This window comes from Ornithodoros turicata, chromosome 3 (assembly GCF_037126465.1).
Source record: "Ornithodoros turicata isolate Travis chromosome 3, ASM3712646v1, whole genome shotgun sequence".
NCBI lineage: Eukaryota > Metazoa > Arthropoda > Arachnida > Ixodida > Argasidae > Ornithodoros > Ornithodoros turicata.
In genome coordinates, this window is record NC_088203.1 from 31,173,118 (window position 1) to 31,193,544 (window position 20,427).

Consider the following 20,427-nt stretch of genomic DNA (forward strand, 5'->3'; position numbering starts at 1 on the left):
TAAATGTGGTTTAAAGTGGGATTCGATTTCATTCAAATTAAAAATCGTGGCCGGATTTAAATTTTCACTACACTCGCAGTGCAGAATTCTGTTGATAGGTATCAGTTAGTCATGGCCTGCACATGTTGCTTTTCGTTACCGTTAATGAAATAGTGTATCATGCGTATAAGTAGTGAAATACACACGCTGGCTTTGTAGGACATTGTCAGAAACCATGCCGCTTAGTTCGCGAACGATCAGTGGACAAGTATTAAATTCATTTGTCCTTGAACGTACCTTTCAATAATGAATTACAGTGAAGCTTCGCGAGGAGTTCTACTTTACCTCTATCCAAGTCCTGAAAAAAGAAAAAGTTACGTTAATCAGATGGTAACAATCATTTACTCAAAGATAAAGCTTTGCTGCACTACAGGAATGACATGCAAGTGAGACGCTGACTAATGCTGCCCAGTTGCGTATGGCGTAATTGTTATTACATCCGGTCTTTCGTTTTTTGTCAATGAGGAAAATACACAAACTTCTGAATATACCTACACTGCAGTGGGTTGTGAGTGCAGGATATAAGAACGCGCATGAGACGAACCACAGCCTGGGCAATAAGAAGTCTGTGCTTATGTTGATTTTAGCCGACATGTTTTTGGGATAAACATTCATGAGCACTGTGCTATTTAAGTAACAATGAGTACAGGGTCAGTTACTTACCTTCGGTGGCGCAAGCACTGAAGAAGTTCAAGGGCCCAAGTACGAGGGCCTGGCAGAAAAAAAGGAAAAAAAAAAAAGACCGATACGCGTCTGTCGCTGCCACCGCCATTGGAAATTTGAAAAGAATAACAGGTCAACGGTCAACGGGACAGTCGCGGTGTCCTCTAGTGTGAGGATTTCGAAGATAATACCCCTCTCTGTACCGCAAACGCAAAGAGCGCTGGGCGAATACGGACGTTCTACCCGTTTCTGAAGCATACGGACGAACGTGCTATAAAGATACACATTATTACACCGTCAAAAAACTCCTTTCCACACTGTTCCAGTGGAAACAGACGTTATGCACCGCTCGTACGAAGCGGTCGAGCGCCCGTCAGTTTTAACGGACAACCAGTCGTAATAATACATTTTTTTAACAGTGTGGTAAGAACTAGTTTGATAAATTCCTTGATAACCAATGCCCTGACCAAGACTTGCTCGCGTTTTGTGTTCAGTGCTCTCAAACTACAGACCTCCAAATTACAAAGAGCAGGCTATGAGATTAATCTAATCCAGCGCAATTTACTTGCACAGTTTCAAGCTCGCAGGAAACGTTTAATGGAAGAAAAAGAGAAAAAATTGCAGTAGTTCCGTACTACCACAAGATTTCACATAATTTGAAGGCTATGTCGAAGGAGATGGGGGTCCGTCTCCTCTTTAGAAACAACTTCAGGATAGATCGTTTAACGCGTTTTTCGAAACCAGAATCTGGATGTAATGTTGAACACAGAACCATCAAGTTTGTCCCCTGCGCAAAAAATGTTGTGTATAGAATTATTTTAGCTGGTGGATTTGTATACATAGGTCAAACGTCTCAATACGTTAAGCAAAGGTTGGGCAAGCATGAAAACAGCAGAGATTGAAATTTGTCGGACCATGTAAGACTCTGTAGTAATTGTCAACCCCTATGGTCCCAAACGGCGGTGCTGGCGTGGGAACCGGACAGGCGAAAACGTCTTTGGAGAGAAGCATTGGCCATACAGAGTGTGTGCAATTGTATTAGTGTGCCATCTGTTTGTATCCACCCGGCCTTCAGCCGCCTCTTATGACCTTCCTTCAACTCACTTGTCCTCAATTCCTTACTACTCCCCTCTCTCCGTATCCCACGCACTGTCTGCGTGTTTCTTGAAGTTGTTACTACTGATTAAACGTCTTGCTGGTTTTGAGCCCTCGTGTTTGTGTTGTTTATGAGTCTTGCCCATTGCTCAGGCTTGCCTATAGGAAGTGTAGTGCACGAGAGGAAGAGGACGAAGGGAATAAAATCATTCTCTCTCGGTTTGCTTCGGAGAGCAAACACACCTATTTTGTTTGGTTCCATAGGAACTCTACATTTTTGGCGCAGTAGACAGGATTCTGGTGTACGTGGACATTTTTCACAAGACCAGATGCTGCGAAAAGCTTTGTGCTGGACAAGTATCTACTCGACAGTGAGGACCCGCTTTCGCTGTTGGAATCCGTTAGACCAGCCGACAATCTTCAGTACATGATTGAGAACACCAAGATGACAGCAGAGGATATCGCTCGCAAGGGCGCTATACGGGTAAATGTGAGAATTGTCGAATTCCACTCTCGGATATCGCCTGGAGTGCCGGTGGAAGTGTCGGACCAAAGGACACCGTCGCCACCTGCCATACGTGTGGAAGAGATGCTGAGGCAACTCATCGGTCTGCAGCAGCAGCACGCTCAGCAACAACAGCAACTTCTCCACGTGATTACGCGCTCCATGGCGCCCCAGCCACGTTTCGAGTTGGTGAAGCCGGAATTGTTCCATGGGACACCCATGAGTCCTCAGGGCTGGCTCAACTTGTATGAATATGTCTGCGAGAAGAACCGGTGGATCACAGACGAAGACAAGATCAGGAATCTCAGGCTGTTCTTAGAAAAAATGGCGAAATCTTGGTACCAGCTGAGAATTTTGGAGCACGCCGGGGATGCTTAGGCGTCGTAGAGAGGCACGAATCGCCGATCCTGCTCTCCCAGACATGTCTGTCGTCCCATTGGTCATCCACGGGATGTCCCCGGACCTACAGCGACAAGTCAAGAATCCGTCGAACGTCGAGGACTTGTTACACTGCCGCAAGGAACTATGTAAGAATCTAGAGTTCCTACATCGTTCACAAGGGCATCGGTATTGTGGAGTTCACAAGGGTACCGGAAGGGTATGGGAACCCAGCATGGAATCTGCGCAGACCTTTACCTGGGCAAGCTCGAAATTCACCGGACCAACCTGTTAACCAAGCGCAGGGGTACGAGTCGCCAGGTGTGTCCGGGACTGAGGAGGACATCCAATAACCTAATAAAACAGGGCTTACAGTCTGACTTGAGGACAGATAACGAGACTGTGTGCCTCCTTAACCAAAACCCCTTATATGTCACGATGCTGGTCGATGGAAGGCCAACGAAAGTCCTGGTGGACAGTGGGGCAACGGTCAGTATTGTAAATCGAAGCCGTGTAGGGGCTAACAAGGTATTCCTCGGACGTCCAATAGTCATCCAAGGTTACGATAGAGCTTGCCGGAATTTACGAGAATGGGCAACTGTCGAGCTGTCGTATAAAAATCGCGTTATGCTTGCCACGACATTGGTTATGGACGACGTAGAGTACACCTTCTTGTGGCCTTTGTCTAGGCCCCACATGAAAGCCATGAAAATGAACTTGTTCTGGGACGATTGGGTCGACGTGGAGGAAAGCGCTTGTACAGCATTCACACAAGAGATACAAGTTCAGTGTCCCAGAACAGCTGAGGATGTCATGGTCTTGTACCCGGAGCCGGTTTGCCTTGGTTCCTGTCCACCCGGTATCAAAGACTACTCTGTACCTTTTCGGCTGACGAACACAAATGTCGTCCGCAAGAAACCGTACCCACTGTCCAGGCAAAAGAAAGCTTGGCTTCAAAATGAGCTGCAGGGCACGTTGGACGCGCAGATAATACGTCCATCAACATCTACTTCTGCATCACCTATAACCATCGCACCCAAGGAGGACGGTACTTTCAGGTTATGCACGGGCTACCACCTCATTAACCAACAAACGGATCTCTTCCCGTATCCCACGCCTCGTATCGACGACATTATCAACGAGACATGAGAATGCAAGATGTTTTCTTGCATTGATCTGACCAAGGGATACTCGCAAATACCCCTGGTGGAGGAATACAAGCATTACACAGCACTTATAATCAGGGGTCGAAAGCGGAATTGAACCGTAACCGAAAACCGCAAAACCGAACCCGAACCGAACCGTAAAAATTTTTTTCTCTCCCCTTGAACGCACCGGAACTGAACTGAAAAAATATGATGCGGTACTGGATTCGCCAGACGGTAAAAACGCCTATACCTTCCCACTCGACTGTCGCGCACCAGCTACCTACATCGCTCGGAATCTTGCCGAATTCATAGAGCGGACAAATTGTTAAACCAAGAAGTGGTGAGTCCATGCACCTCCAAAAGGTTCACGACATCCCTGTACATAGGATGAAAGAAGGAAGTCACTCAAAAGGTTAGCCAGCTGTAGGACTCGAACCCACGTCTTCTGGATTACCGGTCCAGTGCTTTTTCCAATACCAATCCAGAAGATGTTGGTTCCAGCTGGCTAACCTTTTCAGTGACTTCCTTCTTTCATCCTTTATTTCTTAGGCACTTGAGGCTTTGTATGTGTTTGTCCTTTCTATGTGTTTCAGCCTCAGAACATCAATTGCCATCATCCCTGTACATTTTTGTGACTCGAACTGTTAAAAAAAAAAGATGTGCTACACGACAGCTACACTTTGCGTTGTTGCCTCGGCCGCTTCCTTTCATTCAGCGTCGCAGTGTGAAGGCGACGTAAATTTTAATAGTTCACATTGACATCCACAAGCAGCGCAGACCTCTAGCGACCACGGGAAAGAGGTTGGCGTGTGGTCCAGAGCATGGAGGAAGGTAACACAGGAGCGGCCTCTCGCCCTCTTTTCAACGGGGAGCAATGTGTCGGCCTGCGCATGGGATACTCCTATCTACCACGTGACCGCTTGCTTCCTTTTTTTCTTTAGAAATTGGCGATAGCTTTTTGCAGCGGAGCTCAATGGTATGCTGTACGCCATTTCCCGGCACTTTTTGGTACCGTCAAGAATGATCTGCTGTGAACTGCATGGTTCTTTGTACCTATGAAGTGTAGAGGCGAGGGAGTACGAGGTAGGAACGAGGAGCAAGCCATCGCCGGAACCTGATATTACCTCTCACATGTGGTACACTGATTAGCACAGCACACGTGATCCAGTTCGAACCGATTAATATCGGTTCAAACCGTTATTTTGGTTGCGCTGAACCCGAACCCGAACCGAAACAATAACCTTGAACCGAACCCCAAAGAATAACGGTTCCGAGCCTTGTTTATAACTCCATTTAGACGTGTACGAATACAACCGCCTACCGTTCGGATGGAAAAATTCTGGAGCCTGGTTCCAGAAGGTAATGGATGACATTCTGCGACCATACATGCGAAAGTTTTTGTGCAGTATATATCGACGATATAGTAGCATACTCCCGCACACCGGAGGAACATAGCCATCACCTTGATCGGGTGCTTACAGCGTTAAGCCAAGCCGCAGTCAAGATCAACTTTAAGAAGAGCAAGTTTTCCCAGGAAAAGGTTTCTTGGGCGAGTATTGGACGAGAGAACAAAAAAAGCACAAAGCAAGAGTCCGTTGCGAGCATCTCTCGGTTGCGGAAGCAACACGACGTACATTCTCTCAGGGTATTCCTGGGCTTGGCAGGAACGAACTACACAACCACTTAAAAGGAGGCCTTGGCGGTAGTTTTGGCACTAGAGTATTTCCGCCCCTATTTGGAAGGCCGGACATTTGAGCTTTTCGCAGGTAATCAGGCACTATCGTATCTCCTCAAGTTGGCAGGTCCCAAGGGAAGAATTGCACGTTGGATCTTGGTAATACAACACTGACTTTAAAGCCTTCCACCGTAGCGCCTCCGACCTCAGAGACGCCGTTGCGCTGTCACGTCTAGCCATTCACCTGCAACGACGTCCGACCAACGTGGACGAGGAAGCTTATGCCCTGAAGCTCTGGGAGGGATCTCAGCAACTAGAGTTCCAGGTGGAAAGTGGGAAGTTTTTTGTTCCGGACACGTTGGTTCGTAAGATCTTCGGACTGTACCATGACAGTCCAGAATCCGGAGGCCATGATGGATGCTGGCGTACATACTATAAGCTTGCAAAACGCTTCCAGTGGCGAAACATGCGAACCACCGTACGAGACTACGTGCCATGCATGCCAGATTTACAAAGCCAAATTCCACCGGCGGGAAGACACTATGATACTACCCCAACAGTCGAACATACCCTTTCACGTCGTTCACCTGGATTTCGCGGAACTAAGGAAAAAGGGCGAAGGTGTACGACGCACTCAAGCCTTCCTGCTCGCAATCGACCAGTGCACTAGGATGCTTGCTGCACGACCTGGACGAGAAGACGCCCATTCAGTCATTGCCCTTCTTGAGCAAGATATGTACCGGAACACGAGTGTGATCATTTCAGACAACGGCCCTGCGTTCCGCAGTAGAAAGCTTCAAACGTGGGCACTTGAGCGTGGACTTACCCTGCGGACCACAAGTACCTACCACCCTGCAGCGAACGGGTTAGCTGAAAGAGCCATTCGAGACATCAAAACTTACATGGCTGTCGTCTATCCAGACTTTCGTGACTGCTGGAAGTGCGCTTTAGAGGGCGCGGTACGGCATCACAACAGGTCCCACGCCAGAGCTCTCGGATGAAGTCCGCATTTTGCTGCGTACAAGGAGATCCGCGCTTCTCGCAACAGCTAGGGGTAGCCACCGTGTACGGCTGGATGACAAGCCGCTGACACCGGAAGAAAAAGAGGTCTATAGGCGTCGAATGAAGCGGGACTTCTATAATAGACACCTGACAGGGGTTCCGCAGCTCAACATCGGGGACCTGGTACTCGTTCGGTACGGACTCAAGGGAAGTCGAGCACCGTTTAAGAGGCCTTACACTACCAGGGCCCTAAACAGGAATCAGGGGCTTATTAAGGGCGTTGTTTATACGTGTCCGAACGGCACAGAAGAAAGGGCGTCCATAATAGATATACTTCCGTACCGTCCGCGGAGGGATGGAATTCAAAGCGGCGGAGAAGTGTAGGAGAGGAAGTGTGGTGCACGAGAGGAAGAGAACAAAGTGAATAAAATCATTCTGTCTCGGTTTGCGTCGGAGAGCGAACATACCTATTTTGTCTGGTTCCATAGGATCTCTACACCTATCGCGGAGTTTATCTACCAGCTAGCCTGCATTTACGCCATTCTATCTATTGAAACGGCCCTACTGTCACTCCTGCCTCGGGAACGCATATCGAGAACGAATCATTTCACGGCCGTCGGCGTGGGCATCGCTGGACCGTTGTTCACAACACGTTCAACTTCTCTGAAGACGTACATCGCACTCTTCCCGTGCGGCGTCACAAGGGCTGTACACGTCAAACTTGTGTCTCCTACGGCCGTTCCTAATTTCTTACTTCCCATCCTACGTTTCGTCTTCGCTATGCAGAATACACCAGTGACTCTTTGTGGTGTAATCCTTGGTTGCTACCATAATCGGGGTTGCAGAAAGGTTACTTTTTACTTTTCTCAAAGAAGTTGGCAAGTGATGCAATGTTTCAGAAGGATACTGTGGGTAATTTCTTGCAGGTCGACGTGTAAGCGAATCATGGACTTCTTTATGCGTGCTGCACTTCAAGAAAAATTGGTTGATTACCATGAACAGTGAAATTCAAACGGCTTCGTAACGGATATGTATTTTCATCTATGATGTCTTTTCCTCAGACTTTAGCACCAGTGCTCGTAGGTGTCTGTTGCCGTGTAAATGTTCGGACTGCCGGTGATTTGCTGTGCAAGTTCACTTTTGTGCCCCGTATCTTGGCAAGTTTTTTTCCTTGCCATATTGTCGCGGCTCTCTCATGCATAATTCAAACGGAAGTTATCAGCTCTCAGTCCGTTGCGCAACTCGTATCAGCAGCGAAGAGGAACGACAATTTCGTCTTTGTCATTGTTGTTGCGGCTAGCACTATCATCAACGCTCATAGTAGCCAAGATGCGGTATGCGGTAAGGTGTCTGCGTGAATTCGAGTGGAGCGAACCATAGGGTGGTATATCTATATGGATACATATCTATGGGTATATGCATTGGTGGCCAAGCTGTATCGGGAAATCTCATGAATTACAGGCGAGTGGTTGGAAAAATTCAGGGGGAGTGTACATCTCCCTGGGTGGTGGGGGTAATGACCCTGGAGAGGACCGCAATTATAGCAAAGTACCTTAGCGTAAACAGCTGAGCGGTATAGTTATTAGGCATTCGCATCTAGAATTCGTCAATGAATCACTTGACACACCAACAGAAACAAATGAGCTTCTTTTCCAAATGAGACATTGAAAATTTTAAAGGCGTTGCAAGTTCTTCATACATAGTTCTTCACGAGCGATTATCCCAACGTTCAGGAGAACTGAAATTGTCGGTTTACACACTGTATTGTCGATTTTGCTTGCATTTTCAACGTGAAAAAGAAAAAAAAATCAGGGAAAGAGAAATAATTAAAAATTTTCGCACAATGACACTCGTACATAACTACTCCATCTATGAAAGATGAAAGTCACTGAATGTCCCTTCTATGTTGTTCCAGCTTCAGAACATCAGTTCTTTCATGTACTCCATCTATTTTTTTCCTTTTTTTCTCTGCCCCTCTCTGTGCTCCGTATAGTTTTTCGCGCATGATATCCGGAGAGGCTGCTGCTATGCTGCCAGCCCATAAACTTATTGTAATAATTAAGATGATGCCATCCTCTGCACTTGTATCCACTATTACTTCTCAATTATCATATTGCTTACAGTGTAGTTGATTAAAATGCACGTTCAGACCAGATCGCTATAACTACTTGTTGAGTTTCATGAGCCACAAGAACTGCTCGAATGTGAATGTACTTCCTAACGTCGACAGGAGCAGCACTACATCGAGCAAGGGTAAAAACAATGCCTGAAAACCTGGTTTCAATCCGAATTCTTCATTATTGGTGTGTGCGTGTGTGTGTGTGGGGGGGGGGGAGCTTTATTCTATTTAGTGGTCAAGAGCCCTCGGGACACAGAATAGCTGACTGCAAGTGCATATGCGGCCCGCGTGTGTGAGAGGCCCGATTGCCCTGATCTAAGCATTGCTTCATCTTAAGCGAGAAATAAATGATGTACTCGAGGGCGCGTAGCACTTGTTTAGCGTTATCTCCAAATCTGGTATTTAGTTCTGCTCCAAAATCTCTGGTCCAAAGAAGTCGCGTTTGATCCAATCATTGCCACTCGCAGACACCAAATTGTCCATATCTTCCATTTCATTTAGTAATAACTCTGGATATAAACGTGATATCGAAGATGTCATCACTTAATTACGTAGTCTGTATATCCATGTTTAATAGCTATGAGTCCGTGGCCCATACTTGTTTCCCTTGCTAGAGCCTACGAAGTAGCGTTTGGTCAAGTCGTTCATTTTCAAGCGACCAAAGAACAAACAGGAGACAAGATCACAGACAAGTCGCTCTGTTGTTGTTTCGTGTTTGTTCTTTGGTCGCTTGTGGATTTACACCAACCAGCCCAATCTATATACTTCAGACATTTTGCCAAATCGTCGCCCAAGTGGCACTCACTGGCGCCAATTTGTCAGTTTCCTCTATTTTAGCTCTTAAATAACTCTTGATACCAACTTGATACTGACGGTATCATCATCAAATTACGTAGTCTGTGTATCGTCTGCGAACCATAGCTGCTGGCCTTGCTGCACTCATAGAACTCGCATTAAGTCAATTTGTCGTCCAGAAGGCTATCACAGGCTCCAACCTGCCAATTTCATCCGGCAATCTCCCGATAAGTCTCATGCTCGTTCCCACAGTTATACATCACGTCTTATTCTTTATCTTACGCGAATGCTCCCGGGCGTGTTATCGATGTTGTTATCAGGTCGGGACGCGAAAAGGGAATTGTTCGCCTGAGATATGTCCTCCTCTCCCTGCCCAGATCTGTTCCTCCTCACGTACTCACGCACCACCCTGTAAACTTAGCTTCCTTGCGTAGTCCTCTGTTATCAGGTCAAGCCGGGTTTAAGAGAGGGTGTCCCTGAATGCTGCTCTTGCACCATTCGCGTCATATACCACAACCGAAACCTTTTGGCTCGGAAGTCCATATGCAACTTTGAGCGCAGGCATCAGTACCAATAAGAGAATGCCTGATGGGGGAAGCAACGAAGAGTACTCAGTTGTCACCACAAATGTCCCACTACAGAAGGTGGAAGCACGCTGTAAATCTGTCGTCCACTACACAGAGTCCGACGTCGACCTCACGGGCAAGACATCATTAAAGTATACTTCAGACAGGTAACATGGAAAAAGAAGTTCCAGTTATGCCTTTTGTTCATAATGAATATATAAGTGCGTGTATGCTATTAATCTGTTCCTTTATATCAAAGCACTTGCTCGCGTATAATTGTCCACCATTCGCGTCATATACCACAACCGAAACCTTTTGGTTCGGAAGTCCATGTGCAACTTTGAGCGCAGGCATCAGTACCAACAAGAGAATGCCTGATGGGGGAAGCAACGAAGAGTACTCAGTCGTCGCCACTACTGTCCCACGACAGAAGGTGGAAGCACGCTGTAGACCTGTCGCCCACTACACAGAATCCGACGTCGACCTCACGGGCAAGAGATCATCAAAGGATACTTCAGACGGGTAACATGGAAAAAGAAGTTCCAGTTATGCCTTTTGTTCATAATGAATATATAAGTGCGTGTATGCTATTAATCTGTTCCTTTATATCAAAGCACTTGCTCGCGTATAATTGTCCACCTTTCGCGTCATATACCACAACCGAAACCTTTTGGTTCGGAAGTCCATGTGCAACTTTGAGCGCAGGCATCAGTACCAACAAGAGAATTCCTGATGGGGGAAGCAACGAAGAGTACTCAGTCGTCGCCACTACTGTCCCACGACAGAAGGTGGAAGCACGCTGTAGACCTGTCGCCCACTACACAGAGTCCGACGTCGACCTCACGGGCAAGAGATCATCAAAGGATACTTCAGACGGGTAACATGGAAAAAGAAGTTCCAGTTATGCCTTTTGTTCATAATGAATATATAAGTGCGTGTATGCTATTAATCTGTTCCTTTATATCAAAGCACTTGCTCGCGTATAATTGTCCACCATTCGCGTCATATACCACAACCGAAACCTTTTGGTTCGGAAGTCCATGTGCAACTTTGAGCGCAGGCATCAGTACCAACAAGAGAATGCCTGATGGGGGAAGCAACGAAGAGTACTCAGTCGTCGCCACTACTGTCCCACGACAGAAGGTGGAAGCACGCTGTAGACCTGTCGCCCACTACACAGAATCCGACGTCGACCTCACGGGCAAGAGATCATCAAAGGATACTTCAGACGGGTAACATGGAAAAAGAAGTTCCAGTTATGCCTTTTGTTCATAATGAATATATAAGTGCGTGTATGCTATTAATCTGTTCCTTTATATCAAAGCACTTGCTCGCGTATAATTGTCCACCTTTCGCGTCATATACCACAACCGAAACCTTTTGGTTCGGAAGTCCATGTGCAACTTTGAGCGCAGGCATCAGTACCAACAAGAGAATTCCTGATGGGGGAAGCAACGAAGAGTACTCAGTCGTCGCCACTACTGTCCCACGACAGAAGGTGGAAGCACGCTGTAGACCTGTCGCCCACTACACAGAGTCCGACGTCGACCTCACGGGCAAGAGATCATCAAAGGATACTTCAGACGGGTAACATGGAAAAAGAAGTTCCAGTTATGCCTTTTGTTCATAATGAATATATAAGTGCGTGTATGCTATTAATCTGTTCCTTTATATCAAAGCACTTGCTCGCGTATAATTGTCCACCTTTCGCGTCATATACCACAACCGAAACCTTTTGGTTCGGAAGTCCATGTGCAACTTTGAGCGCAGGCATCAGTACCAACAAGAGAATTCCTGATGGGGGAAGCAACGAAGAGTACTCAGTCGTCGCCACTACTGTCCCACGACAGAAGGTGGAAGCACGCTGTAGACCTGTCGCCCACTACACAGAGTCCGACGTCGACCTCACGGGAAAGAGATCATCAAAGGATACTTCAGACGGGTAACATGGAAAAAGAAGTTCCAGTTATGCCTTTTGTTCATAATGAATATATAAGTGCGTGTATGCTATTAATCTGTTCCTTTATATCAAAGCACTTGCTCGCGTATAATTGTCCACCTTTCGCGTCATATACCACAACCGAAACCTTTTGGTTCGGAAGTCCATGTGCAACTTTGAGCGCAGGCATCAGTACCAACAAGAGAATTCCTGATGGGGGAAGCAACGAAGAGTACTCAGTCGTCGCCACTACTGTCCCACGACAGAAGGTGGAAGCACGCTGTAGACCTGTCGCCCACTACACAGAGTCCGACGTGGACCTCACGGGCAAGAGATCATCAAAGGACACTTCAGACGGGTAACATGGAAAAAGAAGTTCCAGTTATGCCTTTTGTTCATAATGAATATATAAGTGCGTGTATGCTATTAATCTGTTCCTTTATATCAAAGCACTTGCTCGCGTATAATTGTCCACCTTTCGCGTCATATACCACAACCGAAACCTTTTGGTTCGGAAGTCCATGTGCAACTTTGAGCGCAGGCATCAGTACCAACAAGAGAATTCCTGATGGGGGAAGCAACGAAGAGTACTCAGTCGTCGCCACTACTGTCCCACGACAGAAGGTGGAAGCACGCTGTAGACCTGTCGCCCACTACACAGAGTCCGACGTGGACCTCACGGGCAAGAGATCATCAAAGGACACTTCAGACGGGTAACATGGAAAAAGAAGTTCCAGTTATGCCTTTTGTTCATAATGAATATATAAGTGCGTGTATGCTATTAATCTGTTCCTTTATATCAAAGCACTTGCTCGCGTATAATTGTCCACCTTTCGCGTCATATACCACAACCGAAACCTTTTGGTTCGGAAGTCCATGTGCAACTTTGAGCGCAGGCATCAGTACCAACAAGAGAATTCCTGATGGGGGAAGCAACGAAGAGTACTCAGTCGTCGCCACTACTGTCCCACGACAGAAGGTGGAAGCACGCTGTAGACCTGTCGCCCACTACACAGAGTCCGACGTCGACCTCACGGGCAAGAGATCATCAAAGGATACTTCAGACGGGTAACATGGAAAAAGAAGTTCCAGTTATGCCTTTTGTTCATAATGAATATATAAGTGCGTGTATGCTATTAATCTGTTCCTTTATATCAAAGCACTTGCTCGCGTATAATTGTCCACCTTTCGCGTCATATACCACAACCGAAACCTTTTGGTTCGGAAGTCCATGTGCAACTTTGAGCGCAGGCATCAGAACCAAGAAGAGAATGCCTGATGGGGGAAGCAACGAAGAGTACTCAGTCGTCGCCACTACTGTCCCACGACAGAAGGTGGAAGCACGCTGTAGATCTGTCGCCCACTACACAGAGTCCGACGTCGACCTCACGGGCAAGAGATCATCAAAGGATACTTCATACAGGTAACGTGGTAGAAGAAGTTCAAGCCATGCCTTTTGTTCATAATGAATATATAAGTGTGGGTATGCTATTAATCTATTAACCTGTTCCTTTATATCAAAGCACTTGCTCGCGCATAATTGTCCACCATTCGCGTCATATACCACAGCCGAAACATTTTGGCACGGAAGTCCATGTGCAACTTTGAGAGCAAGCATCAGTACCAACAAAAGAATGCCTGATGGGGGAAGCAACGAAGAGTACTCAGTCGTCGCCACTACTGTCCCACGACAGAAGGTGGAAGCACGCTGTAGATCTGTCGCCCACTACACAGAATCCGACGTCGACCTCACGGGCAAGAGATCATCAAAGGATACTTCAGACGGGTAACATGGAAAAAGAAGTTCCAGTTATGCCTTTTGTTCATAATGAATATATAAGTGCGTGTATGCTATTAATCTGTTCCTTTATATCAAAGCACTTGCTCGCGTATAATTGTCCACCTTTCGCGTCATATACCACAACCGAAACCTTTTGGTTCGGAAGTCCATGTGCAACTTTGAGCGCAGGCATCAGTACCAACAAGAGAATTCCTGATGGGGGAAGCAACGAAGAGTACTCAGTCGTCGCCACTACTGTCCCACGACAGAAGGTGGAAGCACGCTGTAGACCTGTCGCCCACTACACAGAGTCCGACGTCGACCTCACGGGCAAGAGATCATCAAAGGATACTTCAGACGGGTAACATGGAAAAAGAAGTTCCAGTTATGCCTTTTGTTCATAATGAATATATAAGTGCGTGTATGCTATTAATCTGTTCCTTTATATCAAAGCACTTGCTCGCGTATAATTGTCCACCATTCGCGTCATATACCACAACCGAAACCTTTTGGTTCGGAAGTCCATGTGCAACTTTGAGCGCAGGCATCAGTACCAACAAGAGAATGCCTGATGGGGGAAGCAACGAAGAGTACTCAGTCGTCGCCACTACTGTCCCACGACAGAAGGTGGAAGCACGCTGTAGACCTGTCGCCCACTACACAGAATCCGACGTCGACCTCACGGGCAAGAGATCATCAAAGGATACTTCAGACGGGTAACATGGAAAAAGAAGTTCCAGTTATGCCTTTTGTTCATAATGAATATATAAGTGCGTGTATGCTATTAATCTGTTCCTTTATATCAAAGCACTTGCTCGCGTATAATTGTCCACCTTTCGCGTCATATACCACAACCGAAACCTTTTGGTTCGGAAGTCCATGTGCAACTTTGAGCGCAGGCATCAGTACCAACAAGAGAATTCCTGATGGGGGAAGCAACGAAGAGTACTCAGTCGTCGCCACTACTGTCCCACGACAGAAGGTGGAAGCACGCTGTAGACCTGTCGCCCACTACACAGAGTCCGACGTCGACCTCACGGGCAAGAGATCATCAAAGGATACTTCAGACGGGTAACATGGAAAAAGAAGTTCCAGTTATGCCTTTTGTTCATAATGAATATATAAGTGCGTGTATGCTATTAATCTGTTCCTTTATATCAAAGCACTTGCTCGCGTATAATTGTCCACCTTTCGCGTCATATACCACAACCGAAACCTTTTGGTTCGGAAGTCCATGTGCAACTTTGAGCGCAGGCATCAGTACCAACAAGAGAATTCCTGATGGGGGAAGCAACGAAGAGTACTCAGTCGTCGCCACTACTGTCCCACGACAGAAGGTGGAAGCACGCTGTAGACCTGTCGCCCACTACACAGAGTCCGACGTCGACCTCACGGGCAAGAGATCATCAAAGGATACTTCAGACGGGTAACATGGAAAAAGAAGTTCCAGTTATGCCTTTTGTTCATAATGAATATATAAGTGCGTGTATGCTATTAATCTGTTCCTTTATATCAAAGCACTTGCTCGCGTATAATTGTCCACCTTTCGCGTCATATACCACAACCGAAACCTTTTGGTTCGGAAGTCCATGTGCAACTTTGAGCGCAGGCATCAGTACCAACAAGAGAATTCCTGATGGGGGAAGCAACGAAGAGTACTCAGTCGTCGCCACTACTGTCCCACGACAGAAGGTGGAAGCACGCTGTAGACCTGTCGCCCACTACACAGAGTCCGACGTGGACCTCACGGGCAAGAGATCATCAAAGGACACTTCAGACGGGTAACATGGAAAAAGAAGTTCCAGTTATGCCTTTTGTTCATAATGAATATATAAGTGCGTGTATGCTATTAATCTGTTCCTTTATATCAAAGCACTTGCTCGCGTATAATTGTCCACCTTTCGCGTCATATACCACAACCGAAACCTTTTGGTTCGGAAGTCCATGTGCAACTTTGAGCGCAGGCATCAGTACCAACAAGAGAATTCCTGATGGGGGAAGCAACGAAGAGTACTCAGTCGTCGCCACTACTGTCCCACGACAGAAGGTGGAAGCACGCTGTAGACCTGTCGCCCACTACACAGAGTCCGACGTGGACCTCACGGGCAAGAGATCATCAAAGGACACTTCAGACGGGTAACATGGAAAAAGAAGTTCCAGTTATGCCTTTTGTTCATAATGAATATATAAGTGCGTGTATGCTATTAATCTGTTCCTTTATATCAAAGCACTTGCTCGCGTATAATTGTCCACCTTTCGCGTCATATACCACAACCGAAACCTTTTGGTTCGGAAGTCCATGTGCAACTTTGAGCGCAGGCATCAGTACCAACAAGAGAATTCCTGATGGGGGAAGCAACGAAGAGTACTCAGTCGTCGCCACTACTGTCCCACGACAGAAGGTGGAAGCACGCTGTAGACCTGTCGCCCACTACACAGAGTCCGACGTCGACCTCACGGGCAAGAGATCATCAAAGGATACTTCAGACGGGTAACATGGAAAAAGAAGTTCCAGTTATGCCTTTTGTTCATAATGAATATATAAGTGCGTGTATGCTATTAATCTGTTCCTTTATATCAAAGCACTTGCTCGCGTATAATTGTTCACCTTTCGCGTCATATACCACAACCGAAACCTTTTGGTTCGGAAGTCCATGTGCAACTTTGAGCGCAGGCATCAGTACCAAGAAGAGAATGCCTGATGGGGGAAGTAACGAAGAGTACTCAGTCGTCGCCACTACTGTCCCACGACAGAAGGTGGAAGCACGCTGTAGATCTGTCGCCCACTACACAGAGTCCGACGTCGACCTCACGGGCAAGAGATCATCAAAGGATACTTCATACAGGTAACGTGGTAGAAGAAGTTCAAGCCATGCCTTTTGTTCATAATGAATATATAAGTGCGTGTATGCTATTAATCTGTTCCTTTATATCAAAGCACTTGCTCGCGTATAATTGTCCACCATTCGCGTCATATACCACAACCGAAACCTTTTGGTTCGGAAGTCCATGTGCAACTTTGAGCGCAGGCATCAGTACCAAGAAGAGAATGCCTGATGGGGGAAGCAACGAAGAGTACTCAGTCGTCGCCACTACTGTCCCACGACAGAAGGTGGAAGCACGCTGTAGATCTGTCGCCCTCTACACAGAGTCCGAGGTCGACCTCAGGGGCAAGAGATCACCAAAAGAATACTTCAGGCAGGCAGCGTGGAACAAGAAGTTTAAGGCGTGGCTTAAGTAATATATATGTGCGTGTATAGGAATAATCTGGTATTTTATAGCCAAGCACTTATTTCGTACATAACTGTTAAGTAAGTAACGCAGTCATGCACGAAAAGTCGTGTGCCTCCCTGGATCCCTTTGCAAGACGGACACTGCACCTGTTCTTCATTTTTAGGGCGAGGCAGTATTATTTTTGTAAGTTGATGCAACGTGGATAAATTCGAAGACCTGCAGAAAAAAAAAAAGACGACAGAAGTAATCAGTTTTACTGGTAGATATTAGTGCTTTATTATTGCACGGGCTGATCATTAACGTATCACGGAAGAATTTGCACAATGTAGGCAAAATGAATTTGTCAATATAGACAGCTCACATTGGTCCAATTTGTAGCCTGGTAGTACTTTTCATATTGGGCCATTATTGGCAGCCCATATTAGACCGATATTGGCCAACCTGACAGCCCACATTGGTCCCATATTGGGCCAATATTGGTGTGCTGCCTGGGCTACTACGCTACTTTAGAACACCTTTGCGCAATCTACATGATTGACAATTGTATGCACACAGTCGTGCGAGTATACAAAACAGCTGGCGAGCATTAGGTACATGCTCTCAGGAACTTACAAAATACTTTCCTTTCCTTCTTTCTGGCAAATTTCGAAGAAAGAAATATCGGATAAGTAAACTGATTCTCGTGGTTCTTTTTCGATCGGGAGTATTGCAAGTCCGATCTCTGGTGTAATTTCTTGTATACATTGCCATTATGGAGAATGTAAATACAGGCTGTCCGAAACCAGTTGTCAGTGAAAAAAAATGTCCTCATCGTGTGATCTGCCCTTTTGTAGTGTACATCAGATTTGTCAAGATAATTCCTGGATTATTACACCATAGATTATACTTCCCAGATTATTACACTATATGCTCCTTTCGCCACACACTCTCGCTGGTGCAGATGTCTAAAACAACATGTCTGTTGCATGCAGGAAAGTTAGCAGAAGGCGTCTCGTTACAAGCAATCTTGGATGGCCTTTCTGGCCCGGTCACACGGCTCCACCTGGTCAACCATCTCGACCTGCAATTCTGCATAATATACTAATGTCTTTCAACATCACTTATGCTGAAAGGATGAATGAGAATGACTTCATGAGTGTAGCTACATCGGTTTACTCAATGATGGCACAGGACAATAGCCCAGTGAAGTTTTTCAATCAACAAGGCATCTGCGACGAAAAGGGCTTGTTTCACAAGGGCAATTTCACGTACAGTGTGATACACGATGATATTGCAACTACAAAATTCGCTACGATTTAGTCTACGCTACGATTCGCTAGGATCATTTCGCTTAGTCTGTAGTGGTACTTTCAATGGTTTTTGTCTTCCGTAGTGCGACGAACAACTTCAAGGCGCTATCTTTAGGAGATCGGAAACGTTTTACTAAAACTATACGATAAAAGAGACTGTCAAATGGAAGATCAGCAAAGTGATGTCAGCCACTTCAAAGGAATGAGGTGATTGCCTTACGTTTTCGGAACGTGATCGTAAACACCTTCGGATCCACTAAAACTCGATATTATGTACATGGCACGTAGTATGTATGTCACTCTAACGTATTGCTTTTTTCGGACGATGTTAAGATTTATCGCATCTTCGTTCGCGAAAGTGTAGGTTGTTAGAGTGCCTCAATTAAAGATATAATTTACAACACATATACACGGCATACCCATATACATGGCACGCCCCTCGTGCAAGAAATCGAAAAGGGCACGCGTCACGCAGCAGGTGCTCGGTTAATTGGGCCCATCTCTCACGGCCTGCACCGTGCTCAACAAGGAATTCTCTGCCGAACCCTCTAATTAAGGTATCCTACAACAGGAGGACATAAATGAGATTGATAGGTAGTGCTTTTGTAACTGAAAACTGTATGTGCCAACGACTAGTATTTGGTTGTGATGAAAATTTCCGTTCGTTGCAATCGACCAACAGCTAAAAGCAAGATGTGAGCTATACCATACCTACCGGTGACGTATCAGCTGAAGCGTGTTCACTAGCACGAAGTGAATGTCGGCTTTATCATGGTATACTTTATCGAGCGCTTTACTTAAACCCCGAGCTTCATTTCCCGTTTTCTCGGTTCCATACTCCAAGGGAGACTGACCAGGGCTGGGATTAACTATGCACGCTAATCCTGACTGGTGATCTTGGGTATTTGTGTACTTAATAGTGAAGCGAACAAATTATAAGGAAATCATAATGCAGATTAGATCTAACTATATGTACATTGTAGGGTGTGTGAGGGTACAAGTGAAATGTCAGAAAAACACTCCAGAGGTTATGTTTTGGTGGCAGTGTGATAAAAGACACCACGAATCAACTCCACCTTCCCGTCTCAACATGGCCAAATGATAAGAACCATGGTTATGAAAAAGTAGCTGCCTTATAGCATAGTCACAATGAAACAGCTATGGTGGAAGCGAGAGTAAAAACAAATGTTCCCGTGGTCTCATCCAACTCAAAACATATGCACGTTCGAGATGTGCAAATTCCTGAAGGGTGAAGATAAAGGTGGGGTTGCGGGACTAGACATCGGAGGCGCGTCAGGCCGACTTCGGTCCGCCGGGAATGACAGCGATCGACTTGCCGAAAAAGAAAGGCGTTCGTAATCAGGATGAGCAGCATGACACAAAAATTACTGCCGTGACTTTTCTTTTTTTTGCCTAATTCACTCTCGCTCGCAGCTCGTCCGGAGAAATCATTTATTTGCGACAACAAAGCACATCAGCGTTAACTGACTCACAGCGAAAGAGGAACGGACACGTGCTACAGCTTATGCGCGCTTGTTCTTCTTAGCTTAATGGCGAATTCGGGTGGTCATTTCGTCAACATTTTTTTCCAGATCCCAAGCAGTCATGTTCGCTCGGTCAAAGCGAAGCAATCTCGCATGTCCTCGTGACGCTTTCCGAGCGCACGGAATTTGCCAGCTAGCACTTCTTTCGCTCGGTCTCAAAATGATCGAGCAGCGGGTTGCCCAACTATATGCGGTGTCGTCACACCCGCACTGCAACGGTAGCGAGTGCCCTCATTGGCCCGCACGTTGAAATCACGTGGTTTAGCAGACGACGGAAATCGAAGCCGGGCGACCGCGATGCCCCTAGCGTGATCAAAGTAAAACCGCTAGATTCCTAGCACTCATGTTCGGGTGGCAACGGTCACGTGATCCAGCTCGGCCTCCGACCTAGCAATTTCCGAGTGCTAGGCCGTGTTGCCACGAAATTATCACCCGCATTCGCCATAACTGGACCTGCTAGCACGGCCATCTTTTGATTCGAAGAAACAGAAGAAGCAGCAGTGTGTTACACAAGTGATAAGAACTGACAAACCAAGAGCCTCGCAAGAGGGAAGCTTTGTACTTCGCACAGACTTCATGAACCGACGCAAAAAGTACGGTGCTAGCAGAAAAGTTGGCCCTTACGGCGCCAAACCGAAGCGCCAATTTTCTGCTTC

The 20,427-nt window shown here is 46.4% G+C and overlaps 2 protein-coding genes across 2 annotated transcripts in view; one reads left to right on the forward strand and one right to left on the reverse strand.

Moving 5' to 3' along the window:
- The window catches only part of LOC135388379 (zinc finger protein OZF-like), a 201,478-nt gene that overhangs the window by 154,518 nt on the left and 26,533 nt on the right, over nucleotides 1-20,427 (reverse strand). The window lies entirely within an intron of this gene.
- LOC135389259 (uncharacterized) lies at nucleotides 5,890-6,504 on the forward strand. Its single transcript, XM_064619324.1, has one exon. It carries the CDS (start codon nucleotides 5,890-5,892, stop codon nucleotides 6,502-6,504), a length of 615 nt encoding a protein of 204 aa, XP_064475394.1.

Excerpts from the sequence above, each read along its gene's own strand:
- LOC135389259 (XM_064619324.1), top strand. The coding sequence starts at position 5,890 with ATGACAGTCCAGAATCCGGAGGCCATGATGGATGCTGGCGTACATACT.